This window comes from Anser anser (genome assembly GCF_964211835.1).
Source record: "Anser anser genome assembly, chromosome: 15".
Classification (NCBI taxonomy): Eukaryota; Metazoa; Chordata; class Aves; order Anseriformes; family Anatidae; genus Anser; species Anser anser.
Window position 1 is genome coordinate 4,133,274 of NC_139736.1, and position 23,673 is coordinate 4,156,946.

General features: G+C 59.3%; 1 protein-coding gene and 1 long non-coding RNA gene across 6 annotated transcripts; one reads left to right on the top strand and one right to left on the bottom strand.

Annotated features, from left to right (window-relative positions):
• Positions 1–1,047: 1,047 nt before the first annotated feature.
• RADIL (Rap associating with DIL domain) lies at positions 1,048–23,556 on the top strand. Of its 4 annotated transcripts, none has more exons than XM_083800712.1 (16): positions 1,048–1,141; positions 5,098–5,188; positions 7,277–7,835; positions 12,436–12,743; positions 13,805–14,470; positions 14,642–14,679; positions 15,425–15,585; positions 16,132–16,244; positions 16,799–17,036; positions 17,743–17,915; positions 18,001–18,151; positions 18,498–18,688; positions 19,261–19,645; positions 19,934–20,073; positions 20,690–20,829; positions 21,358–23,556. In XM_083800712.1, exons 2-16 carry the CDS (start codon positions 5,153–5,155, stop codon positions 21,461–21,463), a joined length of 3,405 nt encoding a protein of 1,134 aa, XP_083656838.1. In that variant the 5' UTR covers positions 1,048–1,141; positions 5,098–5,152; the 3' UTR covers positions 21,464–23,556. The 4 variants fall into 4 exon arrangements, with proteins under 4 accessions (XP_083656838.1, XP_083656840.1, XP_083656839.1 ...); XM_083800714.1 differs by having other exon boundaries at positions 13,805–14,464; XM_083800713.1 differs by lacking the exon at positions 1,048–1,141 and having other exon boundaries at positions 1,177–5,188.
• On the bottom strand, positions 7,851–10,118 carry LOC310882246. Of its 2 annotated transcripts, XR_014572867.1 has the most exons (4): positions 9,987–10,118; positions 9,574–9,745; positions 8,899–9,072; positions 7,851–7,990 (listed from the first exon to the last, which is right to left on the bottom strand). It is a non-coding gene; the product is annotated as an uncharacterized lncRNA (long non-coding RNA). The 2 variants fall into 2 exon arrangements; XR_014572868.1 differs by having other exon boundaries at positions 9,574–10,106.
• Positions 23,557–23,673: the final 117 nt, after the last annotated feature.

A 23,673-nucleotide genomic window follows, 5' to 3' on the forward strand; every position in this document is an offset into this window, starting at 1 on the left:
ATGGGCAGGGAGGTGCAGCTACGAATCCTGCCTGCCAGCTGCTGCCCGCCCTTCCCCGGGGCTCGGTGAGTCGGTTTTGAGCTGGGAGCTTTGCTTTTTGGCTATTTTACTTTATTTTATTTTTTGTTTTATTTTATTTTGTTTTATTTTATTTTATTTTATTTTATTTTATTTTGTTTTATTTTATTTTAATTTATTTTATTTTGTTTTATTTTATTTTACTTTATTTTGTTTTGTTTTATTTTACTTTATTTTGTTTTGTTTTATTTATTTTATTTTATTTTGTTTTGTTTTATTTATTTTATTTTATTTTGTTTTATTTTATTTTACTTTATTTTATTTTGTTTTATTTTATTTTAATTTATTTTATTTTGTTTTATTTTATTTTACTTTATTTTATTTTGTTTTGTTTTATTTTACTTTATTTTGTTTTGTTTTATTTATTTTATTTTATTTTGTTTTGTTTTATTTATTTTATTTTATTTTGTTTTATTTTATTTTACTTTGTTTTATTTTATTTTATTTTACCTTTTTTTACTTTATTTTACTTTTACTTTATTTTGTTCTATTATTTTGTTTTGGTTTACTTTGTTTTGTTTTATATGATATTATTTTACTTTTAATTTATTTATTTATTCAATTTTATTTTTTATTCTTTCTCTTCTCTTCTCTTCTCTTCTCTTCTCTTCTCTTCTCTTCTCTTCTCTTCTCTTCTCTTCTCTTCTCTTCTCTTCTCTTCTCTTCTCTTCTTCTCTTCTCTTCTCTTCTCCTCTTTTTTCTTTTCCTTTTCCTTTTTTTCTTTTTTCTTTCCTTTTCCTTTTCCTTTCCCTTTCCCTTTTTCTCTTTTTTCTTTCCTTTTCCTTTTCCTTTTCTTTTCCCTTCCTCCGAGCCCCCCCCCCCAAAAACGAACCACTTCGGGCCCCCCCCAGACGCCGCCGCCCGCCCCCCCGCCGCACCGGGGGATGCTGCGGGGCGCTCGGCGCTGCGCGGAGGCCGCGGGGTGGCGCCGCGGGGCCGCTCCGCACCCTCCGCTCCGCTCCGCACCCTCCGCTCCGCCCCGGCGGCCGCACGGCCCCGCACGGCCCCGCACAGCCCCGGCGGCTCCGGGCGCTGCAGCCGCCGGGGCCGCGCCGAGCTCCGGGTGAGTACCTGCCGGGGGGGCGCGGGGAGGGGGGGGGGGGACAGGCGGTGTCCCTCGGGTTTGGGTTGTTATTTCCCCCTCTAAAAAAAAAAAATTAAATTAAAAAATCCCCCTTTTTCCATTTTTATTTCCCCCTTTTTCATGTATTGCCCTCTTTTTTCATTTTTATTTCCGCCCTTTTTAATTTTTTTTATTTCCCCTTTTCATTTATTTTCCTTTTTTCATTTACCCCCCTTTTCATTTTTTTTATTCTAATTTTTATTTTTCCCCCCGTTTTTCATTTATTTCCCCCTTTTTTCTTCCTCTTTCTTTTTTTTTTTTTAATTTCCCTTTTTAATTTTTTTATCCCCTTTATTTTTTAATTCTCTTTTTCCCCCCATTTTTATTCCCCCCCCCCCTCCTTTTTATTTAGTAATCTTTATTTTGGGGGTAGCACCTCCTGGCACGCACGCTGCGCACAGGCGCAGAGCCCCTCGCTTCGCACCGCGGGATGCGCCTGGTGGGGCCCCCCCAAACCTCCCCAACCCCTCCCTGCCTGCTCGGAGGGGGCTGTTTGGGTTTGTCGCCTGTGGAAGTGGAGGCAGGAGGAAGCCGGCGGAGAGTTGAGGCTTGTCTGGTTGCCACTGGAGACCAGAGCTGCCCTGCGCACCTCTCCAGCCTCGGGGAGGGCACTGCCAGGAGACGCCGTGCCTGGCCCTTGTCCTAACACCCCCCCCTTGGCACCCTTATCCCCCCACCTGCCCCACGGGAACCCTGCCCCATTGCACCCCCATGGGATCTGCCTCCCCTCGCCGTGCCCTTTGGGGTCCTTCCCTCATTGCACGCACCTCGGGGGCTCGCTGCTTGGTGTCCCACCTCTGTTGCCCCCATGCGTGCACCTACGGGTGCCGTTTCACCCGCCTTTGGCTGCTCGGTGCCGCCGTGGCATCCTTGGCAGAGGGGTTTTGGGGTCAGCCACGTCCCCGCGAGGCCGGAGCAGTTTCTTGCTCAGTTGCAACTTTAGCAGGGAAAACTCCGGGGAGTTTGCTACTTGCTTGGGAAGCGCTTATTTTCGGCTCTCTCCAGGATCAGTTAATTATCACCGGGAAAAAAAAATAAATTATTGCTAAGATCTCGTAATTAGGCAGCCTACCGAGGCTCGGCTGCTCAGGAGGCAGCAGAAAGCAAATGTATTTTGTAAAACGTTTCTTGTGCGTGCGTGTGAATAGAGCTGCACGGGCAGAGGGCTGGCATCTGTACTTGCGCTCGACTGGAGAGCTGGTGCACGCTGGCAGCTCAAAAGACCTGCAAAATAATGATTAGGAAAAAAAAAAAAAAGGCAAGAAAGAAATAAACCCTGCTAAAAGGCCTCCTGTTGTCCTAGCAGAGTTAGGTCTCAAATCGTTACGATCTGTTTGTGAAACCCTTGCTGGCTTTGGGAAAAAAAAAAACCTGTTAGCTAATCTTTGCAGGGCCAGGTCTGCCTCGATATCCTGCTGGAGCAGCCTCTGGGCCGGGGGGTCCAGGGCACAACCGTGGTGCTGCTGCTGCTAATAATAACACAATAAGGAGTTTACCCGCTCTGATCCGGCTAAAGACAGCAGCGAGGCTGGCACTGACACGATCAGCCCCCCGCCTGTCCCCACATTAGCCAGATAAAGCTCACGCAACAAAGGGCCGGGTGGTGGAGCAGAGCTGTGGTCCAGTTTTTTTGGGGGGAGCGGGTGCGCAGGTTGCTTCGGGGAGGGCTACAGAGGGATCGGGCTGTAGCGAAGGGATCTGCAGAGGGCAGGTTTTGCAGCCGAGCAGCGCACGCCAACGCGGCTGAGGCCAGGGTGTTCTCATTTCCTTCGCTCTCCGAGTTATAATTTGTTCCACATTGCAGTGCCGGGGCGGCCTCTCCCTCCGCTGGCAGCATCCGAGCTGCGGTCGTTTCCATTATACCAAGGCCGCGAATCCGAGCGGTTTCCGTTAAAAAAAAAAAAAAAGGAAAATTTTCAAATAGGGATCTGAGCAAATAGCTTTTCTGGTTGCTGTTCTGGGATGGCCACAGCTGAAATCTCGCTGCCCGTCCATGCCGTGCACACGCAGGCACAGCCGTGCGGAGCTGCCTCTGCCTTGGGACGAGCCCTGGGGAAATTCCAGGAGATTAAAAAGTGCTTTAATGGTGCTGCTGCTCTTCCCAGGAGGCAGTAAGATGACCTGGTAGCTACAGGTTGATTGGCTTGATATCATCCCCCCGAGGAGGAGGAGGAGGAGGAGAAACCTGGCTCGGGCTTTGATTGATTAAAGACTTGAGCACCAGGAAGAAATTCCTGCCACCCAACGCGGCCGCATGGAAAATAACTCCTGGCGAGTAGAAACGATTTCATTCTCTGACAAGAGAAGTGACTCTCTGGATGTACCACGCTCCTGCGAAGCGTTTGAGTTATGTGATGTGATATTCTTGTAGAAATCTGCACTCTGCAGTATTAAAAAAAAAAAATCAGTCCAGTATTTAGAGCTGGCATTACACAGCATCAAGAAAGCCCGTATTAAATAAACCCGATCCATTTCAAAGGCAGTTATCAGAGGAGATTATCGCTGCCGGGCACTGCTAGCTGGTAGCACACCCTCGGTGTTCCAGTGCCTTTATCACTAATCGGGAAGGAGATGGAACTGATTTCTGGAAAAGCCTGCGGCTCGCACAGAGCAGCGCGGTGTTAATGGCTTGGACAAATAGGGGCTGCGAACTGGGCGAGCGAAAAGCATCCTAATTAAAGGCGGGCGGAAAATGGAAATCTTTTTTTGTGCCCAAAACCAATAACTGGAGTTTTACACGTTTTCCTGTCCCTAATCTGGGCGATGAATTGAGCACGCACCGCGGTCAGCAGGAGCCGGTTTCAATGCTGGGAGAGGCTGAGCGGGGTTCTCCATCACGACGCCATCCAGCAGGAGCTGCTGGGGGACCGTGTGTCTGTCTGGATTTTAGCTGGAAATGAAAATTTTCAGATTAATGGAAGTTTTAGTCTGAAAAAAAAAAAGAAAAAAAACAGTAATTTTCAGTACGAGTATGTTCTGCTCTGGCACCACCAGATCTGCGCTCGGGTTTGTGGCAGCCAAAACCACCTCCTTCTTCCCAGTGGGGAGATGCCAGACCCCTCGGGAGGGACGGGGGGGCTGCAGAGAGAGCCTTGCAGCAGGAGATGAGCACAGCACCCCTTCGGGCCACTTCTCAATAAAATCAAGGGGGCAGGGGGCTCGATCAAAGCATCTGAATGCTCTCGCGGAGGAGAAAACACACGATAGCCGAAAGCTTGTTAATTGAGCAGCGCAAAGCACGACGAGAATCAATGTCTGGCAGCCGAACCGGACGTCAGGCATAAATATTGAAGCAGCGGGAGCGATTAATCACAGAAGCAGCCGCGAGAGGCGGCGGCGGGGGGCTCAGCACCTCTCTGCCTGGCAGAAAGTTCCCTCCATAGCCCCCGCGTGGGGCTGGCCGCAGGGGCTGGGCTGAGCCCGCTCCCAGGCCTTCGTTAGGTGAATTAATTAGGCGGTGCTTCAGTCTTTAATCACGCAGAGAAGAGCCTGTCTCGTGCCCTGCTGCCTCTTTCCAAGAAACGCCCTTGAAATCGGCACAGGCCCTTGGCAGGTGCTGCTTCTGCCATCCAGTTTTTGTTACCCCCGGTCCCGTTCCTGCAGATTCACGATAAGGAGGGCGAGGGGACGGTGCTTGGTGCTCTGCAAAACATCCAGGAAGAATAAATCCTGGTGAGCATCCATCCCAGCAGCTGGGGGAAGGAGCTGGTGCAGGATGCGACGTCCTCCCGTGAACGTGGGGGTCCCCAGCCTGGTGTCCCCACGTGGGCATAGGAGGGGGATCTGGGGGTCGTGGCCTTGGTGCTGGTCCCGTCTCCTCTTTCTGATAATGTCTCTTTTCCCTCTTTTTCTCTCTCCCTTTCCTCCCGGGACCGCTCCTCCTCTTCCTCTCGCAGGACGCCCGCAGGACGATGCGCGCTGGGGGAAGGCCCACGGTGAGGAGGGGGACGGATGGAAGGACAGGCGGGGTGTGAGAAGGATGGCAAGGTAAGGGGGGGGCTTTGTGTGGGGTGGGGGCTCTGGAAAGGAGGCGTGGATGAAGCAGGACCCTTGGGATACACAGGGAAAAGCGGTGGTTTGACGACAAAGTTCTTGCTTTAGCATCTTTTATGGCAGAGCCTTGTTGGGATGCCAGGGTATGCTTCCTCTGCCCGAGCTGTGCTAACAGCCTGGGGAAGCAGCTCCCAAGTGCAATGGTTGGGGGGTGTGGGGGCATGCCGCCCTGCTCCCCAGGTCAGGGCCACCCCAGGAGGTGTCGTATGGGCACATGTAGGGACAGCCTGGGCAGGAGCAGCTCCTGGGTTAAGGGGAGCTGCAGCTTCAGTCCCATCTCTGCCTCAGTTTCCTCACTGGGAAGGCAGGAGCAGCCTTCCCAAACCCAGCAAGTCCCACTGAGGCTGTTGGGGCCAATACTCAGCCCCGAGGGCAGGGTGCAAGCACAAATATCATGTCACAGCCCTGCCTGCTCGGTAGAGTTCTCACCCCAGCTTCCATGACCCAGGCGGCAGCAGAGTACCAGGGACGCGGCCACCATCTCCTGCCCCTCTCTGGAGCTCCAGCACCTCTTGTTCAGAGACACAGGGCTGTAAAAAGCACAAACCTGAGCGTTTTCACAGTCCTCACGGCACTGGGATATCCCTGGGTGGGAGAGGGGTGACAGCGGCTCATCCTGGGGTTGTGGCGCTTGCCAGTGCCTCAGTTTCCCCATCCGCGGCATTCAAAGCGCCCCTGACCCTGGAACAGGAAGGTTTACACCCTGCAGAAATCATCTGTGCACAGCAGCAAGGCTGCTTCTGGGTGAGAAGGTGACCTCTTTCATTAGCAGCAGGGATGCTTTCTCTTCCCGAATTAGATGGTGGCTTGGAGGCTGTCCAGGGCCAGCATCGCTCTGCCTGATAGCGCTGGGGCTGCTGCGCGGCCAGATCCTGCTTGGGCAAGATTGTGCTGCAGATGCAGAGCTGCATCCCACACCTCCGTGGCCATGAGTGGCCAAATCATGCTGAACACAGCAGCAGTGGCACATTTTGGAGGTCCGAATCAAATCCCTGCCCATGCATGGGAGCCGATAGCAGCTGTGCACATCTCGGGCACAAACACCTCCCAGCAGGGCAGCCCGTTATGAGGCTGGAGGTGAGGGAAATCCCTGTCCTGTCCGAGGCAGAGAGGCATAAATTCCTCCTGGAGCGCTCCCAGCAGCGGTTTGGGATGCAGCTGGTTGCATTATCAGCGCCGTGCAAGCACCGGGTGGTTTTGCATCCAGGATGCGATTTCAGAGCTGGCCCCAGATGTTGGCGGGGACATCAAGCAAGAAAAAGTCCAGCTGGCTGCTCCACCGCGGGCTTGCTCCAGGGAACCGGCTGTTGTTTTCAGGTGGAGGGTTTTTATGGTGTGCATGGGCTTTTTTTCCTTTCCCCTCTGGTGGAAGCAGACGACAAATTCACATTTCAGGCACCGCGGTCGGCGATGTCGCCGTGTGCTTTAACGTCCTCTGCAAACCAGCAGCAGCCAAAAGATTTGCTGGAGTAAGGATGTTTTTAGAAAGGCTAATTAAAGCCCATTTTCACATGGTGCCTCTCGGCGAGCAAAAGCATTTAGCAGTGACCTCAGACTAATTCAATTTGCACTTGAGCTTTCTGTTTCACCTCTAAAAAAAAAAAAAAAACGGGATTGCTCCGTAAACTCGTTAGAGAAAGTGACTCCCGAAGCGTTGGCTCCTAACCAGGCTGGGCTCTGCCGAGTCCCGCTGCAGATAAGCACGTCCTGGCTTAGCAAGAGGGACCTCTTAATATGCGTGATGGAAATTAACTTTTCAGGGACAAAGCCATCCTGCGGTAACCGTGGGGATGCTGAGGAGCCTGGCTGAGCTCGGTTGCTGGTGTTCTGGGCTGCATAGGGGAAATTGAACTCACTCCCCGCCGGCCTTTTCCCCACTCGGAGGGGGCTCCAGCACGGGAGGTGGCTGCTCGCTCCTACCTGCCGCACATCAGCCCTCCACACCCCTAATTTCTCCCTTTTTCCAGACCCCTAATTTCATTTTCCCCCCTTTTTTCCCCCCTTTTCCTCATCCCCACGCAGCCACGTCCCATGACGACCTCCCGCACCATGTTTTACGGATCCTCCTCCACCATGGCTCCGCCGTCCAAGAACCGGCTGAAGCGCCAGAGCCGCCTCCTGTCCCAGGTCCTGCAGCGCACGCTGAGCTACAAGGACCGGAGCCCCACCTCGGCTTCCCCCGCAGCCGGCGGGGACGACCCGGCCGAGCTCTCCACCCAGCTCTCCGCCCCGGGCGTCCTGAAGATTTTCGGGGGCAACATCTGCGCGGGCACCAACTACAAGAGCGTGCTGGCCACGGGCAGCTCGGGCGCACGGGAGCTGGTGAAGGAGGCCCTGGAGCGCTACGGGCTGAGCCAGCTGGGCGCCGGGCACTACGCGCTGTGCGATGTCATCGGCAGGTTCGAGGGCCCCGAGAAGCGGTGGCACACCGAGGGGCTCAGGGTCCTCGGGGACCACGAGAAGCCGCTGCTCATCCAGGACCTCTGGAAGCCCAGGGAGGGCTTCTCGCGGCGGCTGGAGCTGCGCAGGCGGGCGGAGGTGGAGGAGATGGCGGCCAGGGACGTGGACACCACCACGGCAGGTCAGCAGGCGCACCGGGGGCTTCGGGGTGCAGGGGGTGGTGCTGGCACCGGGTGGGACAGGAGCTGTGTTTTGGCTGCAGCGCTCTCGGTAGCATTGGTACTTGGCGGTCTGCGAGGAAATTCGGGACCTGTGACCTGAAAATATTCACCCCAGCTGGTGTGGGAGGAATTAAGCTAAATGAGAAGATAATGAAGAGAGAGCGATATAGGACAGCAGAGCCCCCCCAGAGGTGCCTCATCTCCCCCTGCCACCCCTCACCATGACAGCTATCACAAGAAACCGACAGGTTTGTCCGTGGCCTGAGCACAAAGGAACCAAGTTTTCCTCCCCCTGCCCTCAGCTACGAGCCCACGAGGATGAGGACGGGAAGGTTTACATCAGGTTTTTAATTGCACAGGGCCCTCCATGGGCCTGACCTGGAGGCAACGGGCTCTGGTCGGGCTCAGGAGATGCTGGCCAGGTGGCTTTGCCAGGCAGGGTGCCACAGGGGTGGGCACGAGCAGTTCCTCACGCCTGTAGGAACCGAGCGATGCTGCAGGATTACCCCTGGTGCTTGGGAAGGGGGAAACCAAGCCTCTCCCCACCTGCAGATGGGAGAAGAGCCTGGTTTGTCCCCCCCCCCAGGGCTCCTTTTCCATCTGCTGTAAGGAGCCCACGCACACAGCGTGAAGGAAACCGCTAGCAGCAAATTTAGGGAGAGAGCTCGGCTCCCGGGCTCCCCCCGGATTTAAAGAAACCCAGCTCCCCCATGCAGCAGGAACCAGCTTCCCCTGCACGGGTGGGGGCAGCTTTAAGGATCACCTTTCACATTTTTTGGCAGTCCTCAAGCAAGTCCCAATACATTTTAACTCCCCCTTTTAAGAGCAAACAGGACAGCCGAGCCACGAGCCTGGGCAGGCTGAATGCAGACCCTGCTGGGGCCCCGTTGCTGTAACTCACTTGCTTTTCAGTCCAGGTTCCCCCGTACCCCAGGGGAAGGTATATATGATGGGGAGGAAGGAATAGCAGCCCCCAGCCCTCATTGTAATGCACGTGCCCGCTGGCCAGAGCCCCCTCCTCACCCCTCCATCGCTCGCTGCGTCCACCTGGGGCAGGGAAGGGATGCTGGAGAACTGCCCCCGGCTTGCACGATGCACAGAGAGAAAGGGGCAGCTGCCACTCGCCTTGGGGTCAAGGATAAAGCTGCAGAGGTGGATGTGGTTCTCTTCTCCAGCTGGGGTTGGAGATGTTAAGTGCTTCAGAAGAGCGGTGACAAAAAAAAAATTATTTTTAAATAGAAAAAGAGGGCAAGATCTAAGTGCAAGAGCTACAGTCAGATGTAGCTGCAAGCGGTGGGAGAGCCGTGCTGCAGCTCTTCAGAGGGTCCCTGACTGAGCCCGAGGTGCCACCAAGCCCTGGTGCCCAGTTCCCCAGCTGGGACACGGGGCAGCAGCGCTCACACCTCGAGCTGGGCACCGCAGGGAGGTTGCGGCCCCCGCTTGGCCACGGGAGAGGCTCTGTGCTGCCCGGGCTCCCCATGCACGGAGGAGTGGTGCCCAACCTCATTACAACGCCCTGCATCTGGGAATACGAGGTTATATTTCTGGTGTACAGAAATACATCTTTTGTCTCGGCAGGGTTGTGGGTTTCAAACCCTGAGGCATTTTCTGCAGCTGGAAAAAAAAAAAAAACCTACCAAAAAACAAACCAACCACCCAACACCCAGAGTTATGTAGGCAGTTGCTGTACAGACTTACCTGTTAAAATCCCACTGCTGCAGCCGTTTCTTTCAGCATCACTGAGGCTCTGCCACCACTCCCATCCCACACCGGTGGCACTGCCCCAAGGGACATTACACAGGGACATTTCTCCACCCCATCCATGGGCTGCTGGGGTAAGGGGGAACAAACCGTCTGCTTCCAGCAGTGCCTCAAAAAGAAATAAAGGTCCTGGTGTGATTGGGGACCATGAGTGCCACCCACCAGGGTCACCCCCACCAGCCTCAAGGTCCCCTTGCCACAAGCTGAGCGCCAGCTGCCTGCCTAGGGCAGCAGGGCGCTGGGGTGGAAAACGCAGCTTCTGTGCAAAAATAAAGGGGGTTTGGGCTTGGGGTGGCCTAGGAGAAAAGCACGGGGGTGCTGCAAAGCGAGACCCCCAGGGAAATACCCACAGAGCCCTCCCCCACGCAGGGCACCGCCGGTGTCACGCAGGGATGGCGCATTGCAGCCTGCCCCGCTGCTGAGCCAGGGGCCTGGGGAAAGGCCCTGCACCCATCTGTGACCTGTCAGCACCTGGCTTAAGAGTTTTATCTGCTCAGTTATCCATTATCCTAATTGGTTTATTAGCTGCTTCCCGGTGGGGAGGAAGGTGCTCGCTCCTCACGCCACTAATGAGCAGAGCAGGTGGAGCACCTCTGTGCTAAACGAGGCTGACGGCCTCCCCCTCTCCCCCCCCGAGATCCCCGGCCCCTCAACTTATGGGAAGCAACGAGGCAGCAAATAGGGAGTACTTGTGGGGTGCTTGGGGGAGCACCCACAAACCGGGGCGCAGCGCTCAGCTTCACCAAAACCGCCCCGTTTTGCTCCATGTCCCGAGCTCGTGGGGGCTTCCCCGGGAACAAATCATGCCTGGGTCCCACAAAGTTATTTATTTATTGACTGATTTACGTAGCCAGGAACAGGGACCCCTCTTTCCCAGGCTGAAAAAGGGGCAGGCCCCAGCCAGGCTCTCGAGCACCAAAACCCGCAGGTTTTCCCCCAGGATGCAGGAGGGGTTTGGAGGCAGCAGCTTGGCGACGCTTGCGCGACTTTTTGGGTGGGATCACCTGCAAATGCTGGCGAGGAGAAAACAGCACTAGAGGACTGAAAATAAAACAAAATAACCTGGTTTGTAGACGGAGTTTGTTACGCTCAGGAAAAGAGCCGTGTTTATCTTTCCAGTGCAGCCCCGGGGTTAGCGGGGAGCCGGTGCCGGGGGCTCTGCCGGCAGTGCAAAAGCAGCTTTTTCCTCCGTGGTTTTCCTACACAAAGTAAATACAGAAGCTTCCTTCCCCCCAGATAAGGGAGCGGCGATGGCGTGCCCCTGTGGGCGGGGGGGGACCCCAGGCCCCGCAGCTCCCGGTGCCTCCCGGGGCGAGGAGCCGGAGCTGGTGCCGCCCGGCAGGATCCGGCCCCTCTTGGGCTCGGGCAGAGGCTGTGGGGTGAGCCGTGGCCTCCTGCAGACCCCTGGGGATGGCCACGGGTGTCCTCAGTGCCTTGGCTCTGCCGGTACCCGGGCACGCTTGTTGCACCCCCAAATTTCACATCTGGGGGGTGCAGGTGGGGCAGAGGCACTGCTGCGGCCCCGTAATGGGTGATGGGACCCGTAGTGCAGGATGGGACCCATAAGGGGTGATGGGACCCGTAACGCAGGATGGGGCCCTGCCCGAATCCCAAGGCATGTAAGCAGCAGGGGCTATTTTCTCCCTCTCCTGCCCCCCTTTCCCCATCCCCATCATTTTCCCAGCAAAGGAGCGCTCGACTTAAAACAAACAAACAAAAAAATGTATTTCGGTACCGGCAGCCCGTTCCTCACCAAATAAGGCAGATGATGTTTTTTTTTTGGGGGGCTGAACCTTGTCAGCGTCCCTTTAAGCAGCCCCAGGAGCCCGGCTATCCACTCGGCCGTCCCCAAATCCCACCGTCCGTCCCCAAATCCCACCGTCCGTCCCCAAAAGCCTTCTCTCTGTGCGTGGCCGGAGCAGCGGAGCTGCAGGCAGGGCTCTGGCTCGGTGCTGCACCGACGCTGCCGCAGCACGGCTCCCGCAGGCAGAGCCTTCAGGCTTTTCCCTCTTCATCCTCCTCCTCGGCCAGCCCCGAATGCCAGCGCCCTGCTCCCGGGAGGCTGCCCACCAGAGGTACGGAGCCGGCTGCCGACCCCACAACTTCTTCTTATCGCTGCTGGAGCCCAGGCTGGCAGCCTGGGGGACGGGGGGGGGGGGTCCCGAGGGAGCCCCCACGCTGGGGACGCCGCTGCTTCGGTGGCTGGGCCAGGCCTGACTTATTCATTCGTCCTGCAGACAGCGCTGCCCGAATTGATGCCTGGGAGAAGTTAATTACAGCTCGCTCCTGCGGCAGGCGAGCGGGCAGGCTCTGCTGCAGCTCCCTGCCTGCCTGGGGGGGCTCCCTGCAGCCCCCACTCTGCTGCCCAGTGACTGCTACGAGCCAGGAGGCAGCATCCAGGCTCTATTTTTTTTTTTTTTAAGATTGAGATTTTAGAGATTCCCCTTTAGCACAGTCTTCCTCCCCCCCCCTCCAACCCTGGCAGTATGGGGGATGCCGAACTCCTCCCTGGCTGCCCCACGGTCAGCGGGGGTTTTGGGATGGGCTGGGGGGGTCCCTCTTTTTGGTGATGGGGAGGGAAGGGGAGGGGGGGGGCACAAAACTCCCCACACTGGCGCCCTGCAGTTGGGGTTGGACACGGGGTGGGCAGGGGGACGCCAGCCCTTTGGGGGGGCAGGGGGGGGGTCGCTCTCCAGCTGCGCCCCCCAGGGCTCCCAGCAGCTCCACCGCATCCCTCCGGCACCGTGCTGCGGCACCCGGGCTGCTGCTGGGACAGCGTTAGGGCTTCTCCTCCCGCAGGCATCAACGCCCAAGCGCGGAAACTGCAGCGGCACCGGGCCAGGGGGGCCATGCGGGTGCTGGGGGGGGCTAAGAGGCTCAGCACCCCCCCGGCCCTGCGACGCAGCCTCAGCGAGAGCAGCCTGGGCCGCCCGGCGTCGCGGGACGAGGAGCAGCTCCGCAGGCACTGCTCCACCTTGCCCGACAGCCTGCGGGGTCCGGCCGGCCTGCGGGGGCCCGCGGCGGAGGAGCGGAGCGGGAGCAGCATGCGGTACTCCCTCTACCAGTCCCCGCACCTCCTGCTCCTGCAGGGCTACAGCCAGCAGCATGTAAGCACCGCGCAAGCCTTCCCGCTCACCGCCCCGGCATTTATTTTCTCCCCCCCCACCCCCTTTGCTTTTATGGCGCCCATCCACGCTCCGAAATCCGCGGGGATGGGGAGCTGCTTGCATGGCTGGAGCTGCTGGGGGGGGTGGTTATGGGGTGGGTGGAAAGGGCAGCCGTAAGGAAATGAGCTGTGTAAGTCTGGGGTGTGCGATCTGTCCTGCACACCTCAAAGCGTGCAGATGGGTTGAGATTTTTTGGGGGGAGATCTGGCTGTGGAGCCACGGGGAAAGCCCTGAAGCTGCATCCCTGCCCCGGCGCGAGGCAGACCCAGTTCTGCAGGACGAGGGCTGGGAGCTGCCCCGGCCCCGTCTGGCTGCCTCGTTACTGGCAAACGTAACGAAAGGCAGTGATGAGACAGCACGTCTGGGTGCCTCTGCTCCCCAGCCCGGGAGGCACTGGGAGAACTGGAAAGGACTGGGACAACTCTTTTGGTTAATGGCTACTTTGTCCGGGCTGAATATCTGGCTAGTCCGAGATTTCCAGCTCCGCCTCGGCGCTGCAGCTCTCTTCTGTCTGCTGCAAGCCCATTAAACACCCGGGGAAACTGAGGCACGGGGCAGTTCTGTGTGCTGCCGCGGGCAGGGCAGGGGCTGGGAGGGCGCAGCTGGCCCAGGGGCACGCAGGTGGGATGTGGATGGAGGGCTCCTCCTGCCCCTCCCCAGAGCTGCCCCATTTATCGCATGCACAAAGCTCCTGCGCCCACGTGGCAGCATGCCCGAAGCAGCCCCGCTCGCTGGGCTCAGCGCCGAGCGCTTGTTTGTCTTTGGTGCTGCCAAAGAAATGCACGTCGGGGTGCAGGAGTTAAGGGGTGCGCGCACGTCCTGGCTGCACCACCCGCGCTTCTCGTGCTGGACGGGCTGCTGATGGTGCAGCCCCTGCTGGGGCAAGGAAAATAAAGAGAGAAAAGTGGTTCTGCTGCCGCGAGGTGCGGGCAGCTGGGGGGGTTGCGGCACACTGTGCACAGCCCCCCTCCCCGCTCACGCCGCGTGTCCCCGCTCGGCAGGACAGCCTGGTGTACCTGCTGAACCGCGAGCAGCACACGGTGGGCCAGAGGACGCAGGCGAGCAAGCCCAGCATCAGCCTGTCGGCCCCGGACATCCTGCCCCTGCACTGCACCATCAGGAAGCTCCGAGCATCCCGGCACCGCTCCGAGGAGCAGCTGGTGCTGGAGCCCGGCGCCGGCGCCGGCGTCTCCGTCAACTTCTGCCAGGTGGCCCGGACGGCCGTGCTGCGGCACGGGGACCTGCTGTCCCTCGGCCTCTACTACCTGCTCCTCTACAAGGACCCCATGAAGGCTCAGCCTCTGCCGGCGCAGACCCTGCTGCGGCTGCGGGCGCTGCACCCCAAGGGCCCCCCCGTCTGCGGGGCGTGCGGCAGCCTGCTGAAGGAACGGGGTTTTTCGGGGGCTCCTTCCAAAAAACGGGGCCCTTCGCCCACCGGCGGCCCCAGGGCTCCCCGCAGAAAGCTGCTGCTGGAGTTCGAGCCGGCGGCCGAGGACGTGCTGCTGCGGCGCATCGTGACCCTGATCGAGCCGGGGGGGGACGACCACAAGCTGACCCCCGCCTTCCTGCTCTGCCTCTGCATCCAGCACTCGGCCACCAGCTTCGAGCCCGGAGACTTCGGGCAGCTGCTGCTCAAAGCGGCCAAAATGATCCAGAGGACGGTGTGGGTCAGTCACCGGGGGGGTGGAGGGGTGGGGGCAGTGGGGAACCCCTCCCTGGGCTTCCTCACCCTCGTCCCTACGTGTGGCCGATGCCCCTGATGCGGTCAGGGGGATGCTCCCCCCGCCGGCCCCATCCCCAGGTCATCACTCGTGCTTTCTCCTTCTCTCCCTGCCCAGGAGCGGACGCGGGAGCTGGCTGAGAAGCAGTCCCAGCAGTAAGTGCCACCCACCTCCCCTCCTGGCTCTGCCCCAAAACAGGGGGAATTCAGCCCAGTTCTCCCTCCGCAGCCCGGTGTAACCACCCCGGTGCCCGCCCAGCCTGCCAGCACTGCTGCACGCTGCGTTTTCTTGCTAAATCCCACATATTTGGCTCTCTGGTCCTTTTGCCACGGTGCCTGCAAAGCCCCTGCTTGGGAACATGTGGGGCTGGGAAAGCTTGGGGGGGGACGGGGACAGGACCCACAGCAGCCCTGGGACTTCTCCCGCTCAGGACCTCACCCAAACGGGACCCAAATTCCCTGGGGACACAGCTGGGATGGCCTTTACTATAGCAGGAAAAAGTGGTTCAGCCGTTGAGAAACTTCCCAGATGCTTTTTATTTGTTTTGTTTTATTTTTGAACGGCCCAGCATGGGCAGGCCGGGTTTAACCGTCCAGAGCTGGCAGGCGCAGCGCATATTTCTCGGGGAAAGAGAAACCTTCCTCAGCCACGGGCGCTTCCTGCAGTTGAGCTGGGCCAGTGCTGGGGGGTGCCCCAGAAACACCAGGTCCCCCTTTGCCATCCCGCAGAGCCACCAGATTGGTGTGTGCAAAGGGTTTCCCTAAGCAGGGTGCTGGGCTCAGCGAGCAAAAAGGTCTCCGGACTCATCCCGAGGGCTGCTTTTTTGGCTGCTTTCACCCCAAGAAGCCCCCAGCCACGAGCTGGGGGGCAGCAGCTGTAACGCCCGCTGTGTCTCCCCAGCCAGGACCCCGCCGCCCTGTCCCGCTTCGGCATCGCGGACCTGCTGCCGGACCTGCAGCACATCCTCTTCTGGATGTCCAACGCCATCGAGGTCCTCTACTTCGTCCAGCAGAAGTCGCCCACCTACATCCAGAGCATGGAGGAGGAGCTGGACGTCAAAGGTGGGGGGCTCGCGGCTGCTGCTCACCCCGCACGGCCGCTTCCACCGCCTGGGAGCGACTTTATCCCTCTGACCCCCGGCTGTAAGCAGCTCTTGGTGCTCCGTGAGGCTCCTTTAGCCTCCTGCAAGCCTCACCCGCAGCACACGAGGGTGATCTGCAGCCTTGCACCGTGCCCAGGAGCACGAATAACCCCCACGCTGGGGGAATTTGGGGAGCTGTGAACGGGGGCTGCCCTGCTCAGCCGCTCGGTTCTCCAGGCTCCGCTGAGCAGGGAAGGGCTGAGCCGACGGAAAGAAACAGCCCCAAAGCGAGCCAGGAAGAGGGCAGCATCTTGATTTCCACCCTCAAAATAGCTGCCAGAACAATTTTGGGTGTGCAAGCATCAGGCAGCCCTGGGGTTGGGATGCAAGGGGAGCTGGGGGTTTCTGCACCCACTTGGAGCCGGCGGCGGCGATCTCGTGCTGGGGACCAGCTCCACAGACAGCCCAGCCAGCTTTGTTTCCAAATTTTCCCCTTTGCTCCCACATTTTCCCCTCCGTCCCCCAGGCTCCAAGGAGTCTCTGTTCTCCTCGACCATCACAGCCAGCGAGGAGGCGATGACGGTGCTGGAGGAGGTGATCATGTACACCTTCCAGCAGTGCGTCTACTACATCTCCAAGGTAGGCACCCCCCGGGAGGGCAGCAGCTCCCCGCGGCCATCGCTGGCATCCCCAGCAGCGCTCGCAGGAGCCTTTAGGCTCGTGTAGCACCGAGGTGCTTTCCTTCGGGCTGCAGTGCCCCGATTTTTGGTTGCGGCACAGGAAAAGTGTGGAATTACCGCGGCTCGTTTCCCTGCTGGGGAGGAGGTGTTTGGGGAAGAGCTCGCTTGGCTCCGGCCGCTGCCCGGCGCGGCGGCCAGCCCTGGCATAATGGTGCGATTCAGGGCAGGAGGGAAAGGGGCCCCTGGGCTGTCACCGTTGGACCGGGCGGCACCGCGGGGGAGCAGGGAACAGAGCGGGCAGTGTGAGGCAGGAGAAAGGCGGCTGTGTGCGGGACACGGCCCGCGGGGACCCAGGGGATGCTCCTGCGCTGCTCCATCCTCGCCTCGCTCTCAGCCCCAGCACAGACGGGTGTTGGATGCTGCTCGCCCGGCCGGGCTCCTGCTAAAACAAACAAACACACAAAGGAGCGTGGTCCTGCTGTCAGCTCTCAGCTCCTTCTGCCTCCCGCGCAGTGTCTGTACGTGTCGCTGCCGGCCCTGCTGGAGTGCAACCCCTTCCAGAACGAGGGCCGGGAGGGCTGGCGGGCGTCCCCGCCGCTGCCCGAGGAGCTGCGCAGGGTGGTGCTGACCTACCAGGCTATGCTGGACCTGCTCCGCCAGTACGAAGTGCACCCCGAGATCACCTCCCAGATGTTCGCCTACCTCTTCTTCTTCTCCAACACGCTGCTCTTCAACCAGCTCCTGGACAAGGGTCAGTCCTCCTCCTCCTCCTCCCAGTCCTCCCTCACCCAGCCCTCGCCCCAGTCCGTCCCAGTTCCTCCTGGGGGAGGTCCAGGAGAGAGGGGGCTGGGGATGGGCAGGTTCCAGCGTGGTTATGGGGACACCAAGCACAAATCCAGCAGCTGAGCACCCGCGCCTTTGCTTCCTCAGGCTCTCCATCCTCAGCATCCTTCTTAGGTCACTTCTCACATGGGGTTGGCTTTTGCGGTGCCCATCCACTACCAGGCTCACGCTGAGCTGTCCCCAGGCAAAGCTCCCCGTCCCCCTTGCACACACACAGCTGCCCCCTCCAGCTCCCCATTCCCAGGAGGGGTTTAACCCTAGTCTCGTCCCTTTTGAGTCCGGACAGAGGTGGCTGGAAGCAGTTTGCTCCACGGAGGGCTGCTTACTAAAGAACCACCGCAGCCTGCTTTGTAATTGAGGAGCAAGACGGTGCTCGTTAGCCCTAATTATCGCAGCAGCGCTGCCGGATGGCAGAGCTGGCTCCTTGCCCCAACCCTATTAGTGCCACCATGAGTCACAGCCATGGGACACGGGGGACGTCAACCTGGGGGCATTAATTGGGGGCATTAATCTGGCTCTGCCCCTTGGCAAGGGGCTGGGGGCTCCGGCTGAAGGAGGGGGGGGGGGTCTGTTCCCCCAAACCCACGCTGACGGGGCACTGCTCTGCCTCGCAGGCTCCTCTCTCGGCTGCTTCCACTGGTCGCAGGGGGTGAAGCTGCGAGCCAGCGTGCGGCTGCTCCTCGAGTGGCTGCGCGGCGCCGGCTTCGAGCAGCTGGCCCAGCAGTTCTTCGCCAAGCTGGCCAGCGTGGCCAACCTGCTGGCCATGCCCGGCTCCCAGCTGCTGCAGGTGGGTGACGGGGGGCTCTGACCGCGATGGGTTGGGCAGGGGGCGATGCGATGCCACTCGCCCCGCGTGCTGTCTCCTCGCCCAGATGAGCTGGCCGGCCCTGCGAGCCGAGTTCCCGGCGCTGAGCCCCGCGCAGCTCCACCGGGTGCTGAGCCAGTGCCAGGCGGTGATGGACGTGGGCTTCGTCGCGGCGTGGCAGCCCGGCGAGGAGGAGAGCGCAACCGCCTTCCAGCACGGTGAGCCCCTGGTTTTGTGCTCGGTGCTGCTGCAGTCACTGGGGTCCTGGTGCCCGCAGGATCCCTGCGAGGTTTTTACGAACAAACCGAGCAGGAGATGCCCTTCCCCTCCCTGGGGCTCCTGCAGGTAGCAGCAGTGATCAGGAATAACCTCGGTCCCGTGACGCTGGGATATGACAAAGGATGCTGAGTGCCCTTAGAGGGGTGTGGGGCCACTTCTGCGCTCCCAAACGAGGGATGCTGCTGCTGCCCCGTGGCCCCAATCCTGGCTGGGGAGACCCAAAGGGGCCGGGGCCAGGAGCAGGAGCAGCCTGCCGACGCTCGCGTCCCTCCCGCTGCCTTTCAGAGGGGATGCTGGAGTCCTTCGACAACCACCCGCCCATCATCCTGCCCAGCGGGGGCTTCAAGGTGGACCTGGAGGTGGAGACGTTGGACGACAACATCTACCGGCACCTCCTCTACATCCGCCACTTCCTCTGGAGCCTGCAGAGCAAGAGCCCCCAGGGCGGGGAAGGGCCAGGCTCAGCACCCCCAAAGGTAGCCTTGGCCCCCGCGCCCCACGGAGGGGCTGTTTTCAGGGGGGGTGGGAGGGTGCTGAGCCCCCTCCGAGCCCGGACCTGAACTCTCAGCCTGCATCCCGGAGCTGCTGGGGAGGGAGGCGATGCCCTGGTGGGGGGAGCTCAGCGTGTAGAGCTGCTGGGAGGATTAGTGCTGCTAATCCCCCCCTGCGGGGTGCGGGGAGGGGACAGCACAGGACAGGACAGCACAGGACAGCTCCTTCCAGTGGTCTCATTAGCAGGGAGAGCGGAGGACAGGGGTATTTGCAGGCAGCGCTCCCCTTCTCCCCAGATGTGACCCTGTCCGTCCCCACGTAGGCAGGCAGCCTTTCACAAAAAAAAAAACGCTAAGGGTAAGTTGTGGCCACCAAGCTGCAGGGTGAGAGCTGTGAGAAGCCAGGGCAGGCACCAGCAGCGGCCAAATCGCTCAGGTTTCGGATGGGGCCGACAGCCACGATGCGCACAAAGCCCAGGGGATGGCGGGGGTACAACACCCACCCGCCCATGATCCCATAGAGTGTGTTTTGGGTATTTTTTTTTCTCCTTTTTAAGAAAGAGCCACGCGCTACACCAGAAGTCCTGGAAGAGAACGTGAGCCTGGTGGCAGCCCCGGGGAGCAGCACGGTCACCCTGGGGGGCTGCTGCTCCCCGGGGGGCTGCACCGAGCCGGAGGCGGACGGGAGCCCTCTGCCCACCCTGGCTGCCAACGGCTGCCCCCGGCAGCACCCCGCCGGCGAGCCGCAGCTCCAGGAGAAGCTCCAGCAGCTGCAGCTGGGCAGGGGCCCGGCCCCCCCGGCCCCCTCCTGCCTGCTGACGCCCCCCACCACCCCCCTGAACTTCGACTCCGCCAGCCCGGAGTCCCCGCAGGGCACCGGCAAGGCTCTGCAGGACCCGCGGAGGAACGGGATGAACGGCACCAAAAGCAGCACCCCTGAAGGTACCGAAGGCTGGTGCTGCCCTTGGGGGGGTGCAGGAGGGGGGACAGAGCCCATGAGGCCACCTTTGCTGCCCTTTTCCTGCACACACACGGTTTTTAGGGGGATTTTTGGTGCTTGGTCAGGGCAGGGGGGCACATCGAGCATCTCAGCCTGCACCTGCCCCAGCAGGGAGCCAGCCCTGGGGCTACCCCGGGTCGGCTTTGATGGGGTTTTAGGGGGTGGGAGAAGTTATAAGGCCGAGTCTGGGGGATGGCAGAGCGATAATAACCCGGTGTCCCCGCTGCCAGGCTGCTCGCCGACCCCCTACGACTACCCCACGCCGGAATCCTCCAGCCGCAGCTCTGCCACTGATGACTTCTGCTACGTCTTCGTGGTGGAGCTGGAGAGAGGGCCCCTGGGGCTGGGGATGGGGCTGATCGACGGCTTGGTGAGTTCCTGCGGGCCGCGGGACAGTGCCACGGCTCTGCAGAGAGCTGCCCTGGAACACGTGGGAGGGAATGGTTCGCACCTCGAGGGAGGCGACGGCTTTGCACGGAGCCAAGGAGCTTTTATCGGGGAAAATGAGGCACGGAGCAACCTCCAGTGGATCCCCGCTGCTGCGTTGCCGCGTGCCAGGTCCATCACAGCTGTTCTGCAGCTGGCGAGAGCAAAGAGCTCAGTGCTGCTGTGGAAGGGAAATGACTCAGGCGAGGTCTTTCCTATGCCCTTCAGTTTGTGGTGAAGCAAGCACAGGGGGGGACCTGCCCTGCCTACGCCGGCGGGGTCCAGGGGCTCACGGGGTGCCAAGCAGCGCTCCGTCAGCCACTGTGCTCACTGCTCCCCCCCCTTCTGGCACACAATCCGGCTTAGCGCAGCGGAGCATCTTACTAAGGCGGCCTTTCATGGCCGTGTGTTTGTTAGTCAGTAGGAAACAGGGCGTCACCGAGCCCTGGGATAGCCGGGAGAGAACGGCTCCCAGCCCAGCTCCAGGTTAACGATGCTTCACGCTAATTGAGCCAGAAAAGATTGCCCAGCCAGACGCTCGCTGCCTTTCCCCCCAACAGCACACGCCTCTCACCTCTCCCGGCATCTACATCCGCACCCTGATCGAGGACAGCCCCGCGGCCGCCGACGGCAGGCTCTCCATCGGGGACCGCATCCTGGCTGTCAACGGCACCAGCCTCATCGGGGCGGACTACCAGAGGTGAGGTTGCCTGCACAGGACGTGGGGAAATAGGGGGAAGTTTGGGAGAGGGAGCAGGGAGAAAATGCCTGGGGCATGTTCTGGAAATAAAGCCGAGCCCAGAGGTGGGTCTCAGCAATCCTCAGCTGCTCCAGCTGCAGCCCACCCTGGGCATCCTTTCCCAGGCTGCAGGGTAGGCAGCTCGCACCCACCTTGCTGTTAGTGCCTCGGGGCAGAGCTGCTCTGGGATCATTTTTCCTCGTCCTGGCAGTGCTTGCGTGAAGGCCAGGCTCTCCGTAAAGCGAACTGCAGGAGGGATTCAGGCCCTGCTTGTAACACCGAGCAGGCACAGAGCAGAAGCTGGGGGTGTTTGGCATGGGGAGAAGAGCCACCCGGTGTGGCTGCTGCTGTCATCGAGGTGGACGAAGGGGACGGAGCCCTGCTGGTTCAGCACACAGCCCGTGAACCCGCAGGCTCTGGGGGCTGTCGGCCTGTGGCTGGTTCCTCAGGGAACCAACGTTCACCTCTCCTCCTTGCCGCTCTCTGCAGTGCAGTGGACCTCATCCGCTCCGGAGGGAAGAAGCTGCGGTTTCTGGTCGCCAAGTCAGACATGGAAATAGCAAAGAAAGTCATCTCCAGCTCCTCTTCTTCTTAGTTCTGGTGGTACAAGGGGCTCTCTGCAGCAACTGGAGCTGCGCCCGCGAGCTAAGGCTGACCTCGTGGAGCCCGGAGTGCACGAGGGAGGACTAGGACTCCACAACTGCCCTCGATTTGCTTTTCAACGCCTTGCCCTGCGCTGCAGTGGATGGAAGGACACACGGAGGCGGTGCACGCTTCTCCCCACTGCACCAGCTGGGAGCACCATTCCCGATCCATCGCCCAAACCTCACCTTACAGCCTGTGCCATCCTTCTCAGGAGCTTTCCTGCTCCTCCATCCCCCTGGAAGAGAGCAGGAAGGGGTGCTCGCCCCACGGAGGCTGGAAGCAGGCTCCTCTGTTCCTCCAGGCTGACAGCCCTGCATGGTTCTCCTCGCTCTGGCACAAACATTCAGGAACGCATTTCAGTTCTCCTGTTACTCTTTCACAGTGGAAGGGCAGGCTTGAAACAGCTCTGGGATTTAAAGATTACGTAGCCAGGCCTGGGTTTCACTGCGACAGCAGCAGGTCAGGCTGGAAAATGGGCAGAGCCAGGGCAGGCACCCAGCTCTGGGGTGGTAAACGCAGCACAACAACCAGGAGCGGGATCCCAAGCAGGATGCCTTGCTAGGAGTCCCTGTGGCCATGCCCGAAGCCAGGTGCCTTCTGCTGCTGGGCTACAATCACGCTGCCCCCAGCGGGATGGGATGCAGTTTCAGCAAAGGGCTGACACCACCAGCAGTTCCCCAAGTCCCGGGGGCAGGCCCGTTGAGAGCGGGGTGCTCTCATCCTGCCCCACGCAGCAGATTTACTGCCCGGCTCTGCCACCCTTTCCTACCCAGCTCAGAGCATCTCAGAAGCGCGTGCTGCGGCCAGGCCGACGGGCTCCCTTCGGGAGGTCAGGATCCCTTTGGGAAGTCAGGATCCCCTCGGGAGGTCAGGATCCCCTGGGGAAGTCAGGATCCCCTCCAAGTCCCAGCAGCAGTTCTGCAAACACGACCTCAGCAGAGCCGAGCTGGCAGCTCCACCGTGCGGCTGCCCGGTCCCCTGCACACGCAGCCTCCTGCCCGCCAAGTCCTGTGCGCGCTTTTAGCGACATTAGCGGGATAAACCCGACCTGATTTCCACATATAGACAGATAGCGAGACCTAGTTTAGCTGAACCCTATTAAAACAGCCTGCCATAAAGCCCTACATCACACCCTGTACTTAAACCTGCGTGGCCTAGGCTCTGGCAGCAAATCAGATGTTAACGTGGCATCTCACAACGGCTCTCCGAGGATTGTGATGCTAAAAGGGGGATGCTTAGAGCGGATGGCCTTAATTAAACCTCAGATATTTCATTGCTAGAGTTCGGTTTCTGTGCTTAGCCTCGCACTTTGCAGGAGAGAGGTGTCAAAATAATCCATGCAGGGAAAAAAACTCCACATACCGGAGTCCAACAGAGCCTGGCCTGCCTTTTCCAGGGCGAGACGGACAAAGCACCTTCACAGAGATACTCGTGCCTTGCTTCCCTGCTAGGCTGTGCTCGTGCCACCCGGCCTGGCTCCAGCAGGCACCGGGAACTCCGCACCACTTGGCCCCTGACTCAGCTGCACCAGGCAGGCAAGCAAAGGCTCAGGGCTCCTGGTGATTCACTCGCCTTTGACTCACGTAGGCTGGCCTGGATACCCTCTGCAGAGCTCGGCAGGAGCCCTCCTGAGGCCCGCGGAGCAGGAAACGCGCTGCCTAGAGCCCCAGGGGAATCTGCAGGCGCTCCTTACCACCCCCTGCCCAGGAGCGAGGGCGCAGGGTACGCCTGGTTTGCACTAGACAGCATCAGGGCTGCACCCTGACCAGTTCTGGTAGTACCAGAGCGAAATCCTCAGCTCCCCATGGAGCCTGACTCCCCGGGCACACCTGGAGGCTGGAAACAGCCCCAGAGCTGGATGTTGCTCACAGTGCAGTCAGGTACAGACACAGACTGTAAATAAACCCTGCTATTTACTGTTGTGCATGAGAGCTTGCTTCTCCTGGGAGGAGCAATGGGACATATCTACTTCCCCGTCTGTTAATACTGTACAGCTCTACCGTGTATAAACTCCTTGTGCAGGTACAGAACACAGCATGGCACCTGTTCGACATGGGGCTGATGTACACTACAAAATGCTCTTGGTGTCAGCAGTAAACTGGATCAATAAATCTCTCTAAGCTCCTTGTCTGGTCCCTCAGATCTGTACGTGTTCACTGT

What these genes read in the sequence shown, in the direction of transcription:
- RADIL (XM_083800712.1), top strand. Translation starts at nt 5,153, where the DNA reads ATGGAAGGACAGGCGGGGTGTGAGAAGGATGGCAAG. An exon ending in CGTGGACACCACCACGGCAG is followed by an intron (nt 7,836 to 12,435) that starts GTCAGCAGGCGC and finishes CTCCTCCCGCAG; the next exon opens with GCATCAACGCCCAAGCGCGG. An exon ending in CCGGCTCCCAGCTGCTGCAG is followed by an intron (nt 17,916 to 18,000) that starts GTGGGTGACGGG and finishes CTCCTCGCCCAG; the next exon opens with ATGAGCTGGCCGGCCCTGCG.